This window comes from Lates calcarifer, linkage group LG1 (genome assembly GCF_001640805.2).
Source record: "Lates calcarifer isolate ASB-BC8 linkage group LG1, TLL_Latcal_v3, whole genome shotgun sequence".
In the NCBI taxonomy this organism is placed as follows: domain Eukaryota; kingdom Metazoa; phylum Chordata; class Actinopteri; family Centropomidae; genus Lates; species Lates calcarifer.
Window position 1 is genome coordinate 12,923,126 of NC_066833.1, and position 24,058 is coordinate 12,947,183.

At 39.4% G+C, this 24,058-nt stretch overlaps 1 protein-coding gene across 2 annotated transcripts in view; it reads right to left on the reverse strand.

Annotated features, from left to right (window-relative positions):
• The window catches only part of LOC108900553 (ephrin type-A receptor 6), a 188,157-nt gene that overhangs the window by 145,562 nt on the left and 18,537 nt on the right, over positions 1-24,058 (reverse strand). For both annotated transcript variants that reach the window (XM_051070334.1, XM_051070323.1), the window contains one exon: positions 4,802-5,465. In XM_051070334.1, the coding sequence (XP_050926291.1) occupies positions 4,802-5,465 (664 nt within the window). The remainder of the gene's footprint in view (positions 1-4,801; positions 5,466-24,058) is intronic.

Genomic DNA, 24,058 nt, shown 5'->3' on the forward strand with positions numbered 1-24,058 from the left:
ATGACGAGGGTTAGAAATGGTCCTATACCTGTGCGTGTGTGTTTGGGGAACATTTAAGTCATACTTGCTGACTACTCTAGAAAGAAGGACATAAAGATAAAAGGAATAAAAGGAAGAGAATGAGCCAACAAGTGCAGCAAGTGGATGAGAAACATAGCTTGATTTTCAATTTGAATCAATATGGATACTCATTAAGCAATAAATTACAGCAGATGGTTGCAACTTTGGAGGCAAGCTGGAGTGTTCAGTCTCCTTTTTCACCTCTGCCTTTCCCTCTCAATCATTCATTAAATCTACCCAGACACAAGTGTCAAACTAAAGTAAATTCAAAGAATAACATGATGACAAAGAGACCTTTAGTGTCTCTGGCTTATTAGTTTCTGTAACTATGTGGTCAAAAAAAGGTGTTAGTATGAACACATGTGGCACACACACTTTATGGTGCCCTGATTAGCTGCAGTGATCTGTGCCTTACTTTTAAAGCAACACACAGAAGACTTATTGACTTATTTCTTTATGTTCTGGCAACAACAAGGAGAGAAAAAACTCTACCTGAAGATTTTTGTTCCACTTCCATTTTGTACTCTACCTCAAGAGCAAATCAAACCAATCCATTAAGAATAGATGTGTTACTGTCTCTTGTAGATTAGTGGAGCATAAAAACATTGCTCCACAGCACCACTAGTGGTCAGAAGCTCCCAATTACTCTCCTGTTTGTTCATGCTCCATTCAGAGAGGAAACTTTGAGACAGACCCTGTGCAACAGTCTATGAGGGAAAAAAGATAAATGTGTGCTAAAATGAAAAGGTTGCTAGCACATACATGTGGATAAGCATACCAGTTGAAAGATGGGTTACAGGGATTATTGTTAGCTGCTAGATTTGATTAATACCAGCCTTACTGCAGCACACTGACACTCCAAACTTCATTCAGGAAATGGATAGGGGATTAGAGTACTATTGTGACCAAATTCACTGGGTTTGAATGAGAGAGAAAGATTATCTGGCTTTAGCTGGTTGGATAGCATGTCCTTTTTTTGACCTCAGTGGAGTTAAAGCCCTTTATTCAGACAGCTCACCTTTTCTCTAGGGTAAATAAAGGCTTGTAAGTCAGAGCTGCAGTGTCTGTTTGTCACATATCTGTAGCTGGTCTTGTTCAAGGGGTTATCCAAGGAATTCCCATACCAAAACTAACCTGCACTCTTTGTGAGACCTGAATGGATGTGGAGAGTTTCAGCCACATCTCTGCATATATAATCTCACAGGGATCTGTTGTTTCTGAAGAGTAAAAACCAACAAACAAACAAACAAACAAACAAAAAAAAGCCTTCAAATTGGAAAGATTATGCTTTTAACATTTACATTTTAGGCTTTAACCACTGCTTTTGTTCATAGTGACTTACTATGAGTGCATAAGCTGCATAAATGGCAAAATCTTTATCCTCTAGAAAACTAAAAGAAGTCCAGTCGCCTTTAAATCTAGCACTTCATTCAAACCTGTAATTTCTTTCCAGCTTAGTCAAGCAGCCATAGCATTTAAAGGACCAGTTGGCTGTAAACTGGGGATTGAAGCATTAGCTTAGCCAGCCACCTCAGTCTTTCTCCTTCAATGCCCAAGGCGCTCTACTGGTACCTTGTGTGGAGGCTTTTAATAACGACGCTTGTTTGAATCCCGGAACAATGAGCAGCGGCTGCATTTCAGGGCTGACACTGCAGTAAAATGCCATCGCATTGCCCAAAAGGCTAAACTTAACCCAACTGTGAAATCTGCTTCTCAGAGAGCAAGCAGTGAAGGAGAAGGAAGGGGAGAGGGAAGACAAATTACTTTAGTTTATAGGGCCACAGGCATGCTGATAGGTGACCATGTTGTGGTTTCTTATTGCTATAAATGGCAACAAATTGATTCTTTTTCCTTAAAACTATGATGGATATGATTTGGAGCAATGGGTTTTACAAACAGCAAACACAAAGGCAAATTTAAGATAAGTAGGTAAACACTGCAGGAATTGTTGCTATTTAAGTGTTTCATGCTGTTACATGCTCTCAGAGCACACTACTTCCATTTTATGTTTATCAAAACAAACTCTTGGGTTTTGTGGTATTACGTTGGTGTACACTCATTTGTAAGTCCAGCAATGCATGCAAAATGGCTGATAGACACAGAGCAGACAGCAGGGATGCACCACATAAAACCATTATCTTTGGGATAAAGAACAAGTTTGCAAATACATCACAGCCTGTCTCAAAAACAGGCTCACTTTGGCATCTGGTTTCCTCCAAGTCCTCAAGAGTGAGTTTATCTACCATTACTAAGCTTGTTCTGTCACACAGCAATTAGGGAATATATAAGAATAAGGAAAAATAATAAAGGAACAGACAGGAACAAAATAACCATTTTGATATAGACTGGTTCTAATCACAGCTGCAGTCTCACCCCTGGCCTGTTGATTGCGATGCAGCTGCGAGTGCAGCTGGGAAACCTTGATGACCCGTGTCACAAGATGAATTGTAATCAACTGTATGAGGACATCTGGTTCTGGATGGTGAATGGATGGAGAAAAGCAGTGTATAGTCTTGAAAGCATTTTTCAAAAGAGCACTACAAGCAAAGCTGCAGTTTTATAGTGATGTTGGATAGATGGATGATTTATGTAGAGGAACCAAACGGTACTGTGTCATCCAATTTGCGCCAATACCTCCATCCATTGTGCCTCTTGCACATTCTGATAAAAACAAAGTCAGGGTACATTGTTTTGATCTGTCATGATGTTACAAACTAGTCAGCTGGATACTGATGAAAGACTGGGTTTGTGTCCACCAGCCAATGTTTTTCTTTGCAGTGAATTTAAAGCAGTTGCAGGTATTAAAAGTAGTGTTATTCAGGTAGCGCCATATATGGTATACTGCTACTCGTTAGGATTACAGATTGCTTAGACTACAGGTTTTAATCATCCAATGGAAGTATGTAGTTAAATTCTACATCAAACACTTTCCGCCTTAAGTGGGTCGTTTCTCTCCAAGTATGTTGGACACCTTGTAGATTCCAGATCTATATATTATAGTCACATGTACCTGTGGGCCAGATGCCAGACCTTTATGAAGTTTGAAAAGAAGTTGTGTTGGACCTTCATGGAGGTGTTTTTTTTTTTTGTACTACAGCATTCCCAGTGAGTGGTGGTGCCAGTGATAACCCAAAGCTCATATCAGAGAGTTGGGGATCAAACTGCTACCAAGCCAGTGGAGGTAATCTGTCACACCAAGGTGGCCCCTGGGACAGCAGGGTGGTAGACCACTGATGTACACAGCAACATACAGACATGCCCAATACACACTCCATTTCTCTGTATATATAAATCACACACACACACACACACACACTATACAATTTGACACAAACACAGAGCAAGCAGTATTCAATCACCAAATCCTCTGAAAGAGCCTGTCTGGACTGCTCCCTCTATTTTACACACACACACACAGAAGCAAGTATCAAAACATTCACCTTCTGAATTCTTCTAAATAGAATTGTTTTGTTTTATCATAGCAAGTGTTTTCACTAATGTTGCATGCACTATTACCAGAGTTACAACAGTGTATCCAGCAAAAATTATCTCTCTGGTATCCCTGCAGTTGCCAAAAGGCCAAAAAAAAAAAAAAAAAAAAAAAAAAAAAAAAAAAGCATGACAATCATCTTGCAAGGGAAAAAGAGAAATGAAATCAATGTCATAAAATGTAAAAAATATTTCATAGAAAAACTGAAAATTATTGCACAGTAAATGACACACCTAAACTGAATATATATGCATTTACACACACACACACACACACACACACACACCTTTCACAGCCTCAGAAAACTCTCTGCAATCACAACAGTCCTAAACAGTCTGATCCCCTCACATTATCTCATCTTATTTTCTTGAGTCTCAGCAGCTAACAATAACATGGCTGAGCTGTGGAAAATGAAGAGGGTGAGGAGCAGGATGGAATGAAGTGGGAGGCAAAGTTGAAAAAAACCTTGCTTTTGTACATCTTTGATGTATGAGAGCACAGCAGAGGAGTAAGTGTATGCATGTAGTATACAGAATACTGGGTCTTGTAGAAAGATGGACAGTCACTGATATGTCAAGTAATTTTTGTAGTTGTAGCGTGCATTGTGAAAATACATGAAGAAGATGGAAATAAAGCCCTGCAGATACTGTATCAGCCACTTCATCTGTGCTTTTTTCTGATCTGACAGGCTGATGCATCAATATTTATTGTTCCATCTACCTGCTCAGGGACTACGGGTAGGAATTTTTAAATTATTAAATCCTGGTACAAGACGTCTCTACTTGTTTTATGTACAGATAATGTTTATTGTGCACTGTCACTATTCAAATAAATAAATTACAATTATAACATTTACATTAGGTAGATTAAATAAGAAATTGACTCCCTGGCTATGTTGTTCTGTACTGTGTGTCTTACTATGCTGATTAGAGATTGTGTGAATAAATGAAGGAGACAGACAGAGAGGAGTGAAAAGGATGAGGAGGCAATATACAGAAAATGCACAAGTGAGGGAAACCTTTAAGTAGAAAGCCAGAATTGTACATAGTCGACAGTAGATATGATGTGAAATCAGAGGTTGGTATTCTGATGTAACAACACCAATTAGCAAAAGCATTTAATTGGCAAGGCATATGCAATTCCAGTTACCCTGACAGGATCAGGGCCAGTTTCTCAGTATTACAAAATTGGACAAATGCTACATTTATTAATGAATAACAAAATAATTGATAAAAAGGTTGGGAAACTCACCGATACATGAGCCATCGATCTCCTCATACCCAACGCTGCAGACACATCTTCCCAAGGGAACCAACCAATCACCATCAGCCCCACAGAACAATTTGGGTGTGTCTCTTTCTTCAGCATGGTCAATACATGCCCCCCTCACCTCCACCAGTGAGGAAGAGTCCACACGAGGCACCGTGTCTGGAAATGAGGCCAGGTTCCTCAGCGTGAATGGACATTTCTTATAGTAAACCCTCACCGAAACCAAGGCAATGCAGGCACCAATGTCCTGGAATGCCAGATAGAAGCCCTTCCTGGTCATGGGTCCCACCTCGCGCACCTCTGTGTTGAGCTTGAGGATGCGATCTCCGAGGTCCATCTGAGTGAAGCTCTCGTCAGCAGCGATGGTGTCGATCTTAGTGTACTGAGTAGGCTTGAATTTGACACCATGAGCCTCATCGGTCTCGTGGTAGAAGAGGTTGAAGGTTTCCTTGCAGGTGCCAGACACCCAAGGGATGGAGTTACAGTCACGCAGGGTGAAGCGAAGCTCCACGTAGATCTTTTGAGCCGCCTGTCGAGAGATCCAGTTGGAACGAAGCCAGTTGTTCTGGTTGGGTTCCATCACATTGCAAACTTGGAAAGTATGGATGGGCCTGTTGTGCTCGTCCATTTCTGTGATGGCATCCCACTACAGAGGAAATAAAAAGGGGGATATGGTGGTGGAAAGAAGAGGGAAACAGAGAGAGAAGCGAAAAAGTGATTAAACAATAAGACTAAAAGTCAAAAGTCCCAACAGGCAACAGTATCCAATATGAAAGTGATGGACAGAATGAACAACATCCTGATGTTTCTGCTTGTGGCATTTTTTGTCCTGATTGTGGCACTTAAGGCAACGTCATGAGGTCACTGAAATTATTTCCATGTGTATACAGTGCCATGGAAGACTACAACTTGGATAATTTTGTCCAAGACTGGAGACAATGGACGCCTACCAACCAATTTTCATTGCTGTGATTGTTTGCACTTGTTTTCACCCATGGTTTGGATTGGAAAATGGACCTTTTGTACTGACATTAAAATGTTTTTTTTTTTTTTTCCTCAGTTTGCACTATAGCGGAACTGGAGTCATCAATACAGGCTGGAATACACCATAAGAGCAAACTAAGAGGAAGAGGGGAAGGCAAAGCAAAGAAAGGGGAAAAATATCCATTTTTAAAGAGGCCAAGTTAGTTAGTTAGGCAAGACTGCACCTTAAAATTGTATAAACTTAATCATGTTGTCATGTGTTCAGCCTGGAAAGTACACAAACTATGTCATGGACTAACACCAACCCTAAATCAATCCATTTAAAGAATGCAAGAGATGAGACTACACAAATTAACTAATAACTTATTCCACTTTGGAGTCTAGTGATACACACACACACACACACACACACACACACAAATAAAATAAGAGGGATTTCCAAGCAGTCAGTGTCTCCTTATGGGCTTAATGGGCAATAAGACATGAGCCCCTCCTGTAATATGGTGTATATAGTAGGGCTGCATGATCATGGCCAAAATGACAATCATGATTATTTTTTATCAACATTGAGATCCCAAATATTTTTCACAATCATTCACTGATTTTGGGGACACAACATTTTTATTGCACTTTCACATGAAATAAACAGAGTTTTGCTGTCACGTCCATCTGGTTCTACACCCCTGCTAATTTAGACTGATCCTTATTCACAGTTCATCTCTTAGAGGCAAAATATACATAAGTTTGTACCATTTTTGTGTCAGCTCAGTGTTTCTTGGACTCATACCTCTGGCTAAATGATAGGTGATTGCAGATTATCTCAGTCTTTAGGAGCTGGATGGATGTGGTGACGTGCTGTAAAATGTCGCAGTTAGTCGCAGAATCTTAGACAGTCTGCGGGAGGAGTAGACGCTCAGTGAGGTAACGTTAGTGACGTTGTTTCTCTTGGCCTTCGTGCATTCATCCTACTGCAGTTTGTGGTGTTTTTCCAGGTGGTTGAAGTTAGTTGTGTTGCTTTGAGGCATATAATTTCACTCGCACTAAATCTGAAATACTTCCAGTACCTCCAGACAACTGGTGATTTGAGACTAGCTCTTCACCTCCTGCTCCAAACATTTGGTTTGTCCACCTGTTCTTCATTGTACCACTTCTAATCAGACCTACCGGGGTAGGGTGCATGCGCAGCCGCAGGTTGCTGACTGTTCGTTCCAGGCTCGCTTGATTTTATACGCAGCGGAATTTTCCATGAACGGAAAACGTCAACACATAGGCTACATATAATTGTGGGAAGGCAAAATCATGATTGCGAGCGATATTTGATAAATTGTGCAGCCCTAGTATATAGTTCTCCTCATTGATGGAAGCACTTTGTCATTGTTTTGTTATTATTATCATTATTGTTGAGTGTACACGGTGTCCCTGAATGTCACGGTATGAACAACAATATGGACCAATGAACCAAGAATTTGTGGACTAGTGTGACACAGACAGTCATTCATGGCATAAATGTTGAAATCATCCAGACGTACAAATACCTGGGAACTGTGTTTGATGACAGATTGAGATTTAGTGAAAATACAGATGTGATTGTGGACAAGGCTGCGTAACATCCGTAGTGCCTCTGTACACTAAACTCCTAGGCTCTAGGATATGTTATTGAAAGTGTTTTAACCTTTTCATTTATTTGCTGGTACTTCTCCTTATCAAAAGCGTATGAACCGATTCCAAGTTGGTGTTAACCTCGGCTCTACAAAGACCCTTAGCATATCTTAATACTGAACAAGTCCTCAAAAAGGCATACAAGATTATCATTGACCCTGCACATGTCCTCTGTGAATATTCTGTTAATGCCACAGGAAGTGCACTCAGGGCTGCCTGCATGAAAGAAGGAAATTTGGTTTTACCCCCAATCCATTAGACTTGTGAACAGCCACACAACAAGAAATGGTCAGTTTACCTTTTGTATAAAATGGTAAATGATAAATGAAATGAAAACTAACAGTCTCATTTCCCATTTATTCCTTCAGGTCTCTCCTGGTGGGCTGCCTCCTAGAATGATGTCTGAGTCCAGCTGCCTAGTCAGCTCTGTGGCTCCCAGGTCACATGATCGGGGAGTGTGGCAGCTTTGCCAGGTCATGAGGTTACCTGTCCCCAGTGTTGATGGGAGAGAAGTTAATGGGGGTTTTTAGCCCCCTGGTCCTGCACTGGTCTCTGGTTTTATTAGAGTGGGGACTGGCTACACAGGCGACCCCAAAACCACCCAACACCGACCTCCAACAATCAAATTACCTGCCTGGGAAAAAGGGCTCTCAAATCACTTTGCTTATAATGCAGCACTGGACCCTCCATAAGCCACAGAGTTTGCCTTTGTGTGTGTGCTTTATATTTAGACTGATATTCAGACTTATTTGCCTATTCTAAACATGGCTGGAGTGTGGCTGTAACTATTACAACTACCGCTACCAGTACTATTTTTCATTTTCATTTTTATGAAAAACACTGCACACTAAAAATCAATTGGACTTGCATTCAAATTTGACAGCAAAGGTAGCATTAATTCATAACTTTTATTCCAGGCCTCAAAAGCCCAAACCTGCCTTGAATTTGAGCAGTGAAACTTCACACATTTTGTTTCGGATTGCAGTATGCACAGCTAATACGGATTTCCTGCTATGAGCCAAAAACTATAATCAGCAGAGACAAGCAAGAGATGCATTTGGAAGATTGGGTGCAAGGCCAAGTGTAAAGCTATTAATTACCAACAAACATATTCACATAACTATCACTCTATATTTAAATGTAAACTGACTACATCACACACATGTACTGAATGTTCCCATCCTCAGGACTAGGAGGAGAGATCCCCATCTAATTAATGGCTGGAAAACAGCTCTCCTATAGCCAAACACAGTCCAGAGACTTGAGCTAGTGCTGCTGGTTAATTTACCAATACTATTTGCCTGATAAGCTTGCACATTTAATAAGCTGTTTTGCACTTAGCTAAATATTACCTCTTGATGAGAGTAGTAATCAAAGCCTAATGTTTGCTTTCACATACTCATTATCCTTTTTAATAACATGTTCTAATTCAATCATCCAAAGACGACAGGCTTTAATCTGCTCTTCCTTCAAGGTGTAATTGTAGCATTACGGTCAAACAAATTGATTTTGATTAGATGTGTTATTGCCCATCACACACCACACACACATCACTGCAGTTTAAAAAAAACACCATCTAAAGATGACAGAAATACAATTTAGTTCTCGACTCGTTTTAAGAGGCACAGTAGCAGCCACATTACTGTTTTCATTAGCATGGCTTTCAAAATCCTAAGGTGTACATCAAAACTCACTTCCTTGGACTCTCAACAACTGCATCCTCATGAAAGCATGTTTAAGTCTGTTCTTGGGGTGTCTATAAAGATTTGGCACATTATTTATTTATTAATCAAAGTATCATGGCAGGATAAAAATAGATTAAAATAGATCTTCTAACAATATCTTAACTGTGGAACATCACGCAGTCACCCATCGTAAGTATTACTGTCTCATCCATATTAAAACATTCAGATCATAAGATAACATCTGGTTTAAAATAGTACACACATGGTAACACACACACTGTATACAACACATTATAACATTATGCATACATATGATTGGTGGTGTTTTTTCCATTTTCCATATTCTAAGATGACAAATTACAGATAGGAATAAACAGAACTGAACCTTTGTCAGATGTTTACATGCAGATGTTAACCTACCCTCAAGTTCATAACCATGTACATGCATACTTTATTTATATATCTACATCTGTATATATTTGATTATATATCTAATAAACAAAACCTAATGATGTTCCACTGTACTTGCTTACTCACCTGATACAAATTTAACAACCCTTTCAAAAACTGACCTATTTTACCTGAAACTGATCTTTTTTCCTCCCTGATGCTTTTACTAATGGCACAGATGTTGTGCTGCAACAATTGAAAAATTGAAAAATAATCAACAAAAACTGTCAAGCATTCCCCACTTCCAGCTTCCTATCTGTGAGGATTTGCTGCATTTCTTAGTTTTATGGGATGGCAAAATTCAGTATTTTTACTATTTGGATTACTGGTCAAACAAAAGAGGGTAATTTGATGGTATCCCCTGAGGGCATTAGGAAAAAGTGTCATTTGCAGTTTTCTGGCATTTCATAGTCCAAAATATTAATTGAGAAAATAGTCAACAGATGTATAATGAAAATAACTGCCAGCTGCAGCCCTGCAGCTGCTCAGCTTGGCATGGCCATGGAACTCACACCAGTTTTTAAATGCGCTGATTCAATCCACCCTTCAGGCCTTTTCAATCTGATTTGACCACTTAGTCAGCTCTTGACCTGCAGGGGTGTTTGTAGGAGGAGGAAAGATGCATCAGCACCCTTGGGCTCACAGACTTTTTTTAACCATGGTAAGCTCTACAGCTTAGGAGACTTACTGAAGAAATTGATGTTATACAGGAGAATAGAATGTCTTAGGTTAAAAAGAAAGTGTTTGACATTTCCACGCTGGAGACGTGACTTGTGAATTTAAAAAAGGTCATCATGAAAATGGTATGGAAACAAGAACAGGCATGTTTCTGTTGAAGATGCTAACAAAGTGAGGCTGGTGATAAAAAAGGTTTTCCTACAGGGAATATTGCACAACCACCTCAGTGGCTTCAACCTCAAACAGACAAAATGGCTCTTGTATTTGATAAGCGTAATAATCAATATTCACGGCAAATTGTGTGTATTTGTCTGGATTCCTAGACCTAAAACAAGAAATATTGTCAGTTATTTTCACATTACTTTACTGTACATTGTACAATTGTGAGGTCTGCTTAAAATAAGAACTGAACTACTGTACATCTTTCATCACATATATTCACACATGCACACATAGCCCTCAGTCTCTCTGCCCAGGACATTTTTATAGTGCATCAAGGAGGATAAAATCTGATATCTTGGTATAAAACTGGAGACATTCCTCCTATTAGACTGCAATCTTAAATAGAAAAGTATTGAATTTGAGATAGAGAAAGAAAGAAATCAGGCAGATGGAGTAAATAACAAATTGAATGTGTTAAGAATGTATAGCAGTGTGTGTTTGAAAAACAGTGTTCATCAGAAGATACAAGGGAATTACTGAAGTTAGGAGGCGATGGAATGAGCTAAAATGCCATTGTAGATGAACTGTGGCCAGAGACAAAGAGATAGAGGCAGATATATCAGAGTGATTTGTACCAAAGGGAGAAAACAATCCACTGTGATAGGAACACATTGCTGCTTGAATCCCCAACTAAACACCACTCACAGCTGATCTAAAGGCCTCTAAGACTTTCACATCTTGTCAGCTCGCTGATAATGTCAAAGCAGCTATGTGGTGGCAGCACTTTAAAATAGGTTGCTCTGCTGTTTTGTATTTACAAAAGGTGGGAATTCTGTTTTTCAAAATTGTCTTGTAAGCAATATTTTATTGTAACTGGCTTCAAAATAAAAGAAAAATTTTAGCGACAGCATCACACAGCACTTCACTTAGAAACAGTGGCTACACTGGATTATAGCCATATTATTGTGCGTGTGCTGCTGATTTGCAATCTGAATGTGAAATCTTTTTCAACCTAGAAAACTTTAAGTGAAGCCATGCCTGGCCTCCTAACTCCCTTGCCAAGCCTTAACATGCATAATTGAAAAATGGTCAGAAAATATGGTTGATTGATTGCAGCCTGAGACCAAGGCCCTTATAGCCCATCTCTCTCTCACATGAAAGAGAGCCAGTCATTTTACTGGCCACTCGCCCAGAGGTGAGCTCCTTTTATTAAAACTGTGAAACCCAGAGCCCTATTGAGAGCTGCACTTTTAACTATAGTGTCATAACCCGCTCCACTTGTCCTCGATCAAAATTAAACATTTAGCGATCCTAAATGTTCCCATCACTTGGTTGGGTCTGAGGTTGTAAAGAAAAAGAATTAAACACAATTTAAAAGTCAAATGTCCCTCTGTGTGAAAGAGTGTGTTATGACCCACAGTTAAAGAATTATTTAATAATTACATTACTGACAGAAAATAGTAGGGAAGGTCCACTACTTTAAATGGTTTACTATTAGACTGGCAGGAGATGTGTGATCACCATGCAAAAAAAGTTAAATTTCTTACACACACACACACATACACACACACACACACACACACGGGTCTTTTGACAGTTGTGAGGACTCTCACTGACATAATGCATTCCCTAGGGCCTTATGCTAACCTGGACCATCACAAATAAATGCCTAACCCTACACCTAACCCTAACCTAAACTGCGGTTAAGACTTACCACCAAGCAGCCCTTTGGGATTGTGAGGACTGTTCAAAATGTCCTCATAATGCCATAATGTCTTTACAACAATAGTTTCCAAACAAAATTTGTCCATACAGAAAGACATGTATACACTTTTGTGATAGAACATGAACACAAGGCCATTGGTTTAACTTAGGGTAGTGCAAATAACCGTTTAAATATGATTTAAGTTAAGCTTGTACTTCAGAATAAGTGAGGGCTTATAATGTGAGGAAGTGGAGGACGTCTTGTTTTTCCACATTAAAACATATTACATATCATTCATTTGCAATTAATCTGAACAAAAATGAAGCCTTGTCTGGAGTATTTAATTACAGTGTTTGTGTTGCAGTAGTGAGTGAGTGACTTTAGAGTTCATGAGGTGCTTTGAATGTAAAAAAGTTTCCCATAGTCTCTGAGGATAAATCTTATTAAATGGTGAGGTTAAGGGGTGGAGGGGTAACTTTATTCACTTCTGTTACAGTCATAATTTCCAACCAGTGATCATTAATATTCATAAGTCATAAAAAAAGCTGGAAGAACACATTTAATTTAGCAGTATATATTTTTCTCACTTTCTCTCACTCAGTTTAAATTGTTTTACTTTCTTCTCACTGTTTGTTCTTTTCTCATAAAGTCAAAGAGCTGACATCAAGTTCCCTAGTGAGCAAAGACTCTTCATCCATCTCCCTAATACTTATTACTATCGTGTGTGTTTGTGTTTGTGCATGCGTGTGTGCAGGAGGTAGCAGTGGATGTTTTTCATCCATCACTGACAAAGACTTAGGGATTAAATAAAAATCTCTCAATCCCAGTGACAGTGGTGACAAACACACACACTTCAGAAAGGTGCATTTGTGTGTAAGAGACAAAGTGTAGGCCTATGGGGAAGACAGAGATGGAGAGTGCATCAGGTAGACAGGATGAGACAAACAGAGGAGAGACATGGGAATAGTGAGGAAAAAGAGAGAAAGAATGAGGAAAAATGAGGAGATGGATTGGAGAGGGAGAGAAAGAGAGAACAAAAAACAGAGGCAAAGAACATACAGAGGAATAGTATATTATAGAGACAGTGTTGAAGAACAGAAAAGACTTAAGATGATCAAATGAGATCCCCCAATGATCACTTTCTGCCACACATGGATAACAGAGGACTAGGAATAGTTTTTAGAAACCTAGTGTTGACATAAATGTGATGAAATTTTGTTCAGAGCTGCACTAAACAGGTTTGAACGTTGCTGGTGTCAAATTTTACCAAGGTACCTTTACTAAAACATCCTGTTATGTGAGAAAACATATGTTCAATCATCCTGCATGATCAGTGATGTTTAATGCCACAGGAGAGATAAATGATCCAACATGAGTGAGTCCATCCCTCTGCTGAGGGAGGGGTTCCTATTTGATTTGCAGATTGCAGCATACGAGCCTGTGTCTGTGCTTTGAGTTGTTACATAAAAATGCTTGGCTGGAGACGAGAAAGGAAACACAAAAAGACAAACAAAAAGATGGATGAGGGGAATCAATTAAAGAAAGAAAGCTGACTGTGGGTGTTTATGTTGGCCGCTTATTTTTATTTTTCCTCCACAGTCTTAATCTTTGCTTTAAATGAGAGAAGAAGTCTCAAGAGATCAGGGAAAAGCACACCTGCTCCCAACTTCACTGATACAGTGTGTGTATGTGTGTAAGTGCAGAAGACTCCTGTCTTGCCCCACGAGAAGGAGGTACAGGACACTTTGCAGAGCCCTGCAATCTCTGGTGATGGCAAAAGAAAGAGATTATAAATATTCATTCAGATCTAGTCTCCTGTGGCCTAAATGAACACCTGTGATTCCACTGTATTCTTCTTTACAACGGACAATAAACAACAACAATGTCCTGTTTGTCTCCTGTAGGACATTGTTAATTCCTCCCTAAAATTGCTATGGGACACTATATTTCTGCCACAGGATGATAAGGTGCACAGTATTTATTTACTTGCATTTACCATTTAGACACATAAATAAGTGATTATAATTCAAGAAAATTCTGTGTCCTCATATTTGGTAATTTCCATACTGTTTATACTTGTTTATTGTCATTAATTGAAATCCATAATATAATATAATTGCATTGCACAGTTGTGTGTGGCATGAGTGTGTACTTATACGCATCCTCGGAGTGAATCAAGCAGGTGGGTGTGTTTGTGCTACATTTGGTTGTGTGTGTATCAGTGAGTTTGGGAATTTTAATTTATACTACGCACGCATAGACATTGTCTCATGGTAACAGTATAACAGCTGCTGGCTTTCTCTCCAATGGCCACTTACTCCTATTCAGGGTGTTTGCACCAACAATACGTGCAGGAGACATGATAGTTGCACTAAATGCTCCAAATTAAGGTGCTTTCAGTAAAATTCAGACATACTGCACTTGAATTAAAAACTGTACATGTGTGTGTTCTGATCTTATATCACAGAGGGAAAAAAAGAGAGTTTTGTCCTATTTTTTGTTGAAAAAGAGTTTTGAGGGGTTGGACTTGGTTTTAGGGTTCAGGTTACAGTTGTGTTAGGGTTAGGGTAAGGTTGAGATTAGGCTTTTAGTTGTGAGAGTAAAGAGAGTAAGGGGTAAGAGATTACGTTGATGAGAATCCCCATTGGGACAGTGGAACAAACATGCGTGTGCACGCGTGTGTGTCGGAGGTTGGTCTATAGAAGGCTCATTAGGGACAAGTGAGGCTTAACTTGGGGGATTTTGTCAATATCTGGCAACCTTGGCTGAATCATTGTATTTAACTGAGTGTCAAAAAGACAATCAATACTTTGATTGGAGAATTATGGAAATAGATTTTCACTGTGTTCTTTGGGACTTCCAATTCAATTACTAAGGCTGTGCTACCATGGAATATTGGCAGGATTGAATAAAAACCTGTATAACTAGTCTGAGCATGTCAGAGGATCTTTAATATCGACACCCTAGAAAAATGAAAGAAACAGTATTTTTCATGGGGTAGCCTGCATGGATATAGAGTCAATAATATAGTTTGAATTCCAATGATGACATCTCTGCAGCAATGACAACATTGGATTTGTCACATAAATGATTTTTTTATTTTATGACTATTGTATGGTGGAAGGCAGAAATATCTGGTTGTTTGTCACTGTTCTTTAGGGACGATTCATCAATTAAAACCAAGTAAGATTCAACCCACATTACTCTCCGTCACTCTTATACACCCACACACATACACACGCACACACGCACACGCAGTATCCCACTGCCCGTCACCACTAAATCAATAGGAGCAAGTGAACAGCGGTGAGCAAATGAAATCCAAAGACCCTGTGCTCCTCTCATTCCTGCATCCATCACAGTGGAAGGGTAGCCAGCAGGGTGGAGCCAGAGCACCCATCTGTCATCCCTGTGGCGCTCTCACAAAGTGACACCCTGTTGGTCACGGCCTAACCCATCCTCTGAAGATAGCCGAGGGCACTGGAGATAATGTTCAACCTGGGTGGCATTTGGAAGCCCACTGATGTTGGACTGAGGTTTTGCAGCTCATGTTCCGTATCCTTATGTGCTGACCATTTTTAAAAGTCACCAAAACACACCAAAATGACACAGATTAATTGTTGGAATTTCTTGTCATGGTGTGAAAACCTCTGAAAATTACTGACCAGTAAGAGCAAGACTAATAAAATTCTGTTAAGTTTTTGCACTTCCCTTAAGGCATATTTAATTGCAGTTTAATGGAACCGGTGAGTAAAATCCTACCACCTCACTAAAGTGATTTCTTTGGTCAGAGATTGACATTATAATTATTAAGCTGTGTATACCAAATGTGGTCAGCAAAGGCACCTCCATCATTATAATACATACTGACTAGTCATCTATTTGTATTAAATGACAAACATTAGCTCATGTATTGACCAAACATAGGTTAAACCTTGGTCTTATATACTTTTTAAAACCAAATTTTCATTTGAACTTGTAAAAAGTGACACAACTCCACAATCTTGTTTGGACAAACAATACTTGAAGCAAACAGGGAGAAGCTGCAGGACAAAGAGCAAACTATCACAACGCTCAGATCTGAGAGAAGACAGACAAAGCAAACAAAACTGCTCACTTCTTAAAGTCTGCAGCTTAGGTTATTACACTTTTTGCCCTCTGTGATGTTGGGTATGTGTACTCATTTTTTGAGATAAACAACAAGATGTTGAGGTGTCGAGGGTGCAGAAGGGAGAGAAATAATTGTCTCTCTTCTGTAAATATACAGATTTGCTTGAGACAGTAAAGAAAAGAGAAACAGAAAGAGAGAAAGGAAAAAGAGGCAGTGATGTTTGTTATGTTACAACTACTCCACCAGCCCAGTGCAATGATCAAGGCCATCCATCAAGATTTTATTGATTCCAACATTACACAACTCCTCTATGCAAAATGAATTGAGCGTGTAAAGTCACATATATCTTTTCCTTAAAAAGAGAGCTGAGTGGCTGGTGATAAATGTAATAGTTTAAATGAAAAATAAAAAAAACAACAGTGTCACCTTATATGGAATTAAGGTGAGGTGACTGCCAAAGCAACATGCTTAGACATGTTTGGCTCTCTCACCACCCTATGTCTGTGTTGTGCATTATATCTAATTTAGAAATAGCTGTTGTAATAATGCATTTATGTCATTTAGAACAATATAATGCCCATTACAGTTATGGTCCCTGGGGAGGACTTCAATCTATCATTTGTCTGTGGCAGCTATAACTTTCTCCTCCTGCTGTTGTGTTGAATCAATCATGGCTGAAATTACAGTATGTAAAAGCTTTACTGGATGAAAAAAAATACAAATTTGTATTTTGGCAAGCCAAGCAGACAAATCAAAGAGGCTGTCCTGCCCAGATTCATACACAGAATCAGGAGCATCCACCCCTCTGAGTCCTAACACCACTGGGACTCCTGTTCTGTAGCTGAACCTAGCCTCTAACCTCCCAATGTTTAATGAAAACAAATTCACAGTATAAAATGCACGACATGAGGTAGTCAATGCCTACTTAATGATTTGACCAGAGAGGCTAATCATGATTTTTCCTTTGACTCATACTTCTGAATTTGCTGAAAGTTCCGGTTCAAACACATAAAAACCCTTATGCAGATGTGGGTTTAGATATTTGAATGGATCATTCATAGTTTGCAGACAACAAATTCTAATGACTATAGCACCACCAGCAGCTTGAGCTTTGTAGTTTAGAGTGAAATGGCTTGACAGCTACTGGATGTACTGCCATGGTTTTTGATGGACCAGAAGGGTCACAAAGTACTTACTTAGAATGGTTTCCAAACTTTTGCGTACAACTGCAACTTTGATGATTACTTAAGTTTGATCCAGCACTGTCATCAGGTTAAAAATTCTATTTGTTTGATACTTTGTTTCATGATAGAATGCTAGCATATAGTTACAGTTATAGTTGTTCTTTTGTATAGCAAAAGAAAATGTGTTTTGAGCAAAATAACTGGGATTTTATTCACTGAATGTAGTAACATAGCAAAGGACTGTGCAAATAATCATATGTAATCAGGTAGGAGTGTTCCTTTTGTTAGACAAACTTATGATAATGCTACTGTTTTCTTAGCAGAAAGCAAACCCTCAGGGCAACAGATGCCACTGAAATCCTATGACTTTTGCTGTGAGATTTCAAGTTATGATGAAAGATGCTGTATCTTTAGTACCTTGCTGGCAAAAATACCATTTATCAACAGCTTTAAAACCCACACACCAATAAAACCCTGTCTATCTGCAGGATCAACACTGGTTAAGGGCATGAACCTTGTCTCTTTTCACCTTCTTCTCCTTTATCTCATTTGCCTAAACAGTGATGTGTCACTCCCCTCCACACATGCTGACTCTTTCTCATCTGAGCTGACACAGACCAGAGACCTCTCTCCCCCGCCCCACCAGCTCAGACAAACTCTGCGTGGGAAAACGGTGGAAAAGAGCTTGTCGTTTTACATATCTATTTTTGCCAGAGAGGAAGGCAGGCAGGCAGTCTGGAATGTCAATGTGTGGCTCAGCAGCCTTTGACTGTTGTGAGATCACAGTGATGGCTGCACGGTGTGTCACAACGAACCCACACACACAGACTTTGCCAGTGGGTGAGGTAGTAGGGTGCAACCACAGTTTAGATAAGACCAGGTCACCCAGGTAGAAGAGAGCATCCTCTACAGACACACACAAACGTAGTGTATCCAGAACATTAATTCAGTGTCGAGTTAAGCTTGTGTTATGCTCTAAACAAAAAAAGTAGCTCTCAAAAAAGGTTCTGGGGAGCTATTGCAAATGTTATGGTGCTTAGTTTTATGGGTCTTTACTAAATAAGAGGTTTCTCTGAGACTTTTATTTCTGTATACCAAAATCTAATCTACAGACCTTTATAAAACTATTTTTTAGAGTGTATATCTTCAGATCAGCACTCCAAACTGATGAGTCAAAAGCAGGAGCCTAACTGCCATCAACTTTGGCCAAACACTGGAGTCAATGACAAAGACAACTGTGGCATTTTAAACCATAGAAAAGGTCACCACTATCTCATTCTCTCTTATCACTTTCTCTCAGTCCCTTTTCAATTTAATTGTAGTCTTCTTTATTGGTCTGAGACAAAAGAAACCTGCACTGAAAAACGATATTGTATTGATTGATATTATGTTTCCATCAAATATTACTTCAAGTCAACTAAATGTAATCCTCATAGCAAAGAAAATGGAAACCATAACAACAATTTACAGTGGGGGTTCTTTTAACATATATTTTCTTTTCTAATATTTCCTAAATCTTCATACATTTTGCAATACATAAATATATATGTTTTCCTGTCAGATGCAGCACCTTTATATACTTGTTTCAGAAGCGAAAAACACTCATGGTACAAAACTAAACCAAACTAAGAGTTCACCTGAGGGCAGCAGTATTATGAGAAGACAAGTAATGATTAGACAGAAATAATAAAATAACTCTGATATCTGGAGTAACATAATAAATATCACTTCAATTCTAATGTTTCATTTACTTAATTATACTGTCCTCCCTCTGCAGACATACAGGATGAAACACACACAAACACACCCCCGACACATTGCCTCTTGCCTGTTTTCACAGTCTGCTGCTCTCTGTTAAGAAGAGGCTGTCAGGGGTGGGGGTGGAGGGTTTGGGGGGTTGAGAGAGAGAGAAATAGAGAAAATGAGGAAACGACAGAGAGATATCAAGAGGATGGGGAAGGGGAAGATGAGCAGCAAAGGAGTCACAAGACAGTGTAAAACAGAGCAGACAAGAGGTAAAGGGAGGGAGGTGGTTGTTGAGCTGTATGTAAACTGTGTGTGAGGAGGTAGGCGTGTGTGTGCATTGCAGTCTTTATGGACGCTTAACACTTTTCAAGGGATGTTAGTGGAATTTAATTTAAGCACAGTCCCTACTGCAAACAGCCTGTGATACCTGATGGTGAATGTAAGGCAAAAGTAAAAACAAAACAAACAATACTAAACTGCAAAGCCATCAATTTGCCAAAGACAGGTTCGAAATATAAAATGAATATTACGAGTCCTCTGATATTTTGATTATCATAATGGTGTCCAATTGTCTTGCCTTTTTGACAGGCATAAAAAGACAGACAGACTTAAAGAGATCCATCTTATACATTTCCCTGACAAGTGACCTTTTGCTGTCTTAGAAATAATGACTGGCTTCCTCAAAAAAGCGTAAAAGAGTATCCGCTGCTTCTGCAAATGGCCTGTAACATCCTACAATTTGCATTCAGCAGAAATCATATTTTAGCGTCACATTTCTATACCATGAGATAAAGTCTTGGTGAGAAAGTTGCAGCATACGGATAGACGCCCATACAAACCAGTGCCAGACAGAAGTGCAGTTTGGTGTGATCCAATCTGCTGCTCAAAAGAATGACACTTCCCGCTTTAGACATTACCAGAAATACCCATGTGGGTGCAGATGTTTGTGTTATGACACTATTACAAGCTCAAGTTTAGTGGTCAAAAATGTTACCTTTGTTGCTAATGACCAAACATCCCTGCCAGCTTATCCTGTGCAAGGCTGTAGCGGGGCTACTTTATATCTCAACACACACTAGGTAAGAGACTAGCCTATCACAGGGCTGGCATACACAGAAAGACAACCACTCTCGTTTACAGTCACACGAAAAGGCAGTTTACAGTCTCCAGTTTACCTAACCTGCAACATGCTGCCCTGATCCAGTTTTGTTAAAGAGACCGACAGAAATTAAATTAAATTAAAAAAAAAAAAAAGAGTTAGAGCTGGTGATGAAAAAAACAAACAAACAAACAAAAAAAAAAACAAAAAAAACACAAGCCACCAGAAAAAGAATCATGACAGGTTCAGTGAATGAATTTACTGAAAGAAACAGGGCTTTTAAATAATTACAGAATAGAGTTTAGGTTTAAATGTGCCACCAATGGAATTATTCCAGACCAGGTCAATACAGATTCCCCATTACCAACTGTGGGCTTTCGTTAGGTCAGTTGGATTGGTTTGCCATGCATTTGATTACCTTTATTGATCTACAGAAACCTATAGTACAGGAGTGTAGGGTACTGTAGGGGCAATGGTATGAGTAAAGGTATGACATGTATGGGTTAAAAAAGTGCTGCTGTGATAAGATATGCATTCAACAAATTTGCAGGCCTTCTTTATATGTGGTTCAAATTAAATGTTAAATTAGCTAATTATAACAGGATTTTTTTTCATCTAAATCAAGGTGCATATTAGAGCTTTGCCCAAATATCCATTCGAATTCTTAAAACACTGCAGAGGTACTTCCAGGATGCACAGCATTGTTTCAGGTGTGTCTTAATTCAGTGTGTTGCTGTCTCTCACCCATGTCTGCCTGTCTGTCCACCTGTCTTTCTGGTAACACTAGGAGACATCTTCCCCTTAGCAAAGCCATCTGACTCCAGTCTGTAATGCTTAAACAAGCCTGACTGGAAATGAGTGCAGACAATACGGGATTGCCTGGCCTGCTCGATCAATTAGGACAGAGAAAGCAGCAAAGAGATAGGCAGAGAAAGTGTGCGGTGAGGCACGGCTTTCAGCATCCTCGGAATTTGTATAAAATGTTAAGTGCATTTTAGAGAGCTTGCCAGACAAAACATTCATCTCCAATGAAACCATATCCCTCTGGTAGGCACCATCTTCTGACCTCAAACGCCCCCATCCATCTTCTCATCTAGGATCTAAGACTTAGATTGAAGTTAGACCTGAGAGGTGAGAAGAAAACAAGATGTTTCTCTCTTCCATCTCTCTGTCTCTGCTTCTAATAGAGACAGAGAGGATAAAGTGTAGAGCTTCGGGAGATGAATCTTAGCCAAGTGACCCTGTCCCTCTCCTATCACAGCTCCAACTCCATTTCATTGTAGAAGGAGAAGAATATAAATGAGAAACACACACATAGGGAATGGTAACTTTTGAATTATTTTCCCTTAGCAAATTAGAAATATTCTAAATATTATGCAACATTTGACTGCACAGCACAGGCTTTCATGGCTGTTTTAGGACAAACAGTCATGAATGGGTAAAGCTTGTATTTACTGTACTATGACAATGATCCTGTACCTTTTAAATTATCCAAACATTCCATATAAGTGGATCATTCAGTAAAAGTGTTCCCTGTAAGCTGATAATTCAGTGACTTCCATTCAATAATTCATCACAGGGCCCAAGTAACAATTATATATTTGCCAGTGATCTATCTTTGCTTCATTTTCTCCCCTGATATGTAGTTTATAAGTGGGTTTGGAAAGTCTTGAAGACAGATGACATTAGATACGGGGACTCCGCCATTGCTGGGGGGTTTAGCAAATTGATACCAGGTTGAAAAGGAGAAAAGGGGAGGGAGAAGGTATGAGGTTTTATCCTGCAGTGCTGTGATTAATCTTTTACCCCAGCATTTTGGTACTACATGGTGCAGAACTACAATCCATCCACACCCTCCACCCATTTGACTAGGGATTCAGGGGGTTTGGAATGCGAATGTTGGCTTATATTCAGACTGAATGAGCTGAAATGGATGGTTTTCTGCTTACCCCACCAGCGGTTTTACATAGAAACATGTAAACTCTACTGAGCTACTGAGAGAAATAGGCTCTAATATCAAATGCCAACTCTGCAAACTGGCACATATCTCTCTGTCTCCTGCTGATCATAAGACTGGGGTCGACGCATGCTATGAATATGGATGCAAATAATTTGAACCCATTGGAAACCATTTGACTTTTTGAATATGTATGGGACCCATTTCAATTTTCGGCATGACAGGATACGTGACCCTTACCAGCTGCAGCAGTGTACCGATGCAGCAGCATCAGCGGATGGTAAGGGTGTAATCTATGTGCTACAGAGATGGATTGTGGTCATCTTTATTGCATGAACTCCTGCTGAAATGCAACAATGTGTCATGAAGGAGGGGACAAATTGGTGGGAGAGACATGCTGAGTGATAGAGAAGTGCAGGGGCAGGGAAGAGTCATACAATTGGGCACATTATGAAGCTATTATGTGAAGAGTGAAAATTGATACTTTATGTTCCTATCTATGTTAAAGAGGATTCGTGGTAAACATAAGGTAGGTGACCAAGTTAATCTCTGGCTTTTTTCAAACCCAAATAATGTTCAGTAGTAGTGTGATCCATCCATTACCTATGCCACATATCATCCACTTAGGGTCAGCCAATCCCAGCTGATATCGGGTGAGAGGCGGGGTACACCCTGTCCAGAACATCAGCCTATCACAGGGCTGACACATAAAGACAAACAACCTTCCACACTCACATTCACAAATTAACGTAACCTGCATGTCTTCAGATTGTGGGAGGAAGCCAGGCTACTCACAGAGAACCCACGCATTAGGAATCATGCACTAGAAACATGCAAACTCCACGCAGAAAATCCCAGAACCCAGAACCCTCTTGCTGTGAGGCAGACCACTGTACCACTGTTCCACCCAGTAAGTGTGATCATATAGTGTTATCAGTAAAACAGTTTACATGTGATTGGGGAAATATACCAGTTATTTATAAAATTTTACTTTATAACCTGCATAGTGCTGTGAGGTTAAAAGGGCAATGAAAGGGTATCCTTTTGGCTGCCGCAAAGTCCCCGGTTCATGACTGGCTGGGGAACATTATTGCATGTCATTCCCCATTCCTCACTTCCTGTCATTTCTTAACTGTGCCATCAAATAAAAGCATTGATAAAATTCCTGATGATCATGAACCATATGAATATAATATCATCCTTACTTCACTTGCCACAGAAATGTCTCTGTCCAAGTAATGTGATTTAACAAAGTGCTGTCCTATTGCTCATACAGAGTTTTGAGCACTATCCTGCACTATCCTCACACAGGTGACATCAATTAAAGTCTGTGAGGGTTCAGTGTGTAGGACTGGACATTGGAACTAGACCCAAGTAACACATTTTCCAGCTCCTGCTTTCTGCATTCATGTAAGTCCTTCTGAAAGTTAAGAGTGGGTGTAAGAATAATATGCACTGCTGCCTCCATCCTGGTCTGAATATCATACTGCAATAAAATAAAATAAAAAATAAAATAAAATAAATCATGCTAAAAATGCTTGTTTCTATGATGACAAAAACATCATATGCAAAAATATGGAAAAAGGTAACTGATGCAAAAGGATCATTTCATTTGTATGTGCAAACACTTACAAATGACCTAATAAACATTGCCCTCTTGTAGTTCTATTGCTAATAATGCATTTTCCATTTTAGCGTGTTACTTTGTTGACTCCATCAATCAGACGAAGCATAAAATGTCAACATTGCGTTGATCAATCTCTGTTTGGAACATTTTATTTTCCATTTCCAAGTGTCAGACTGCATTTTCATCAATAGC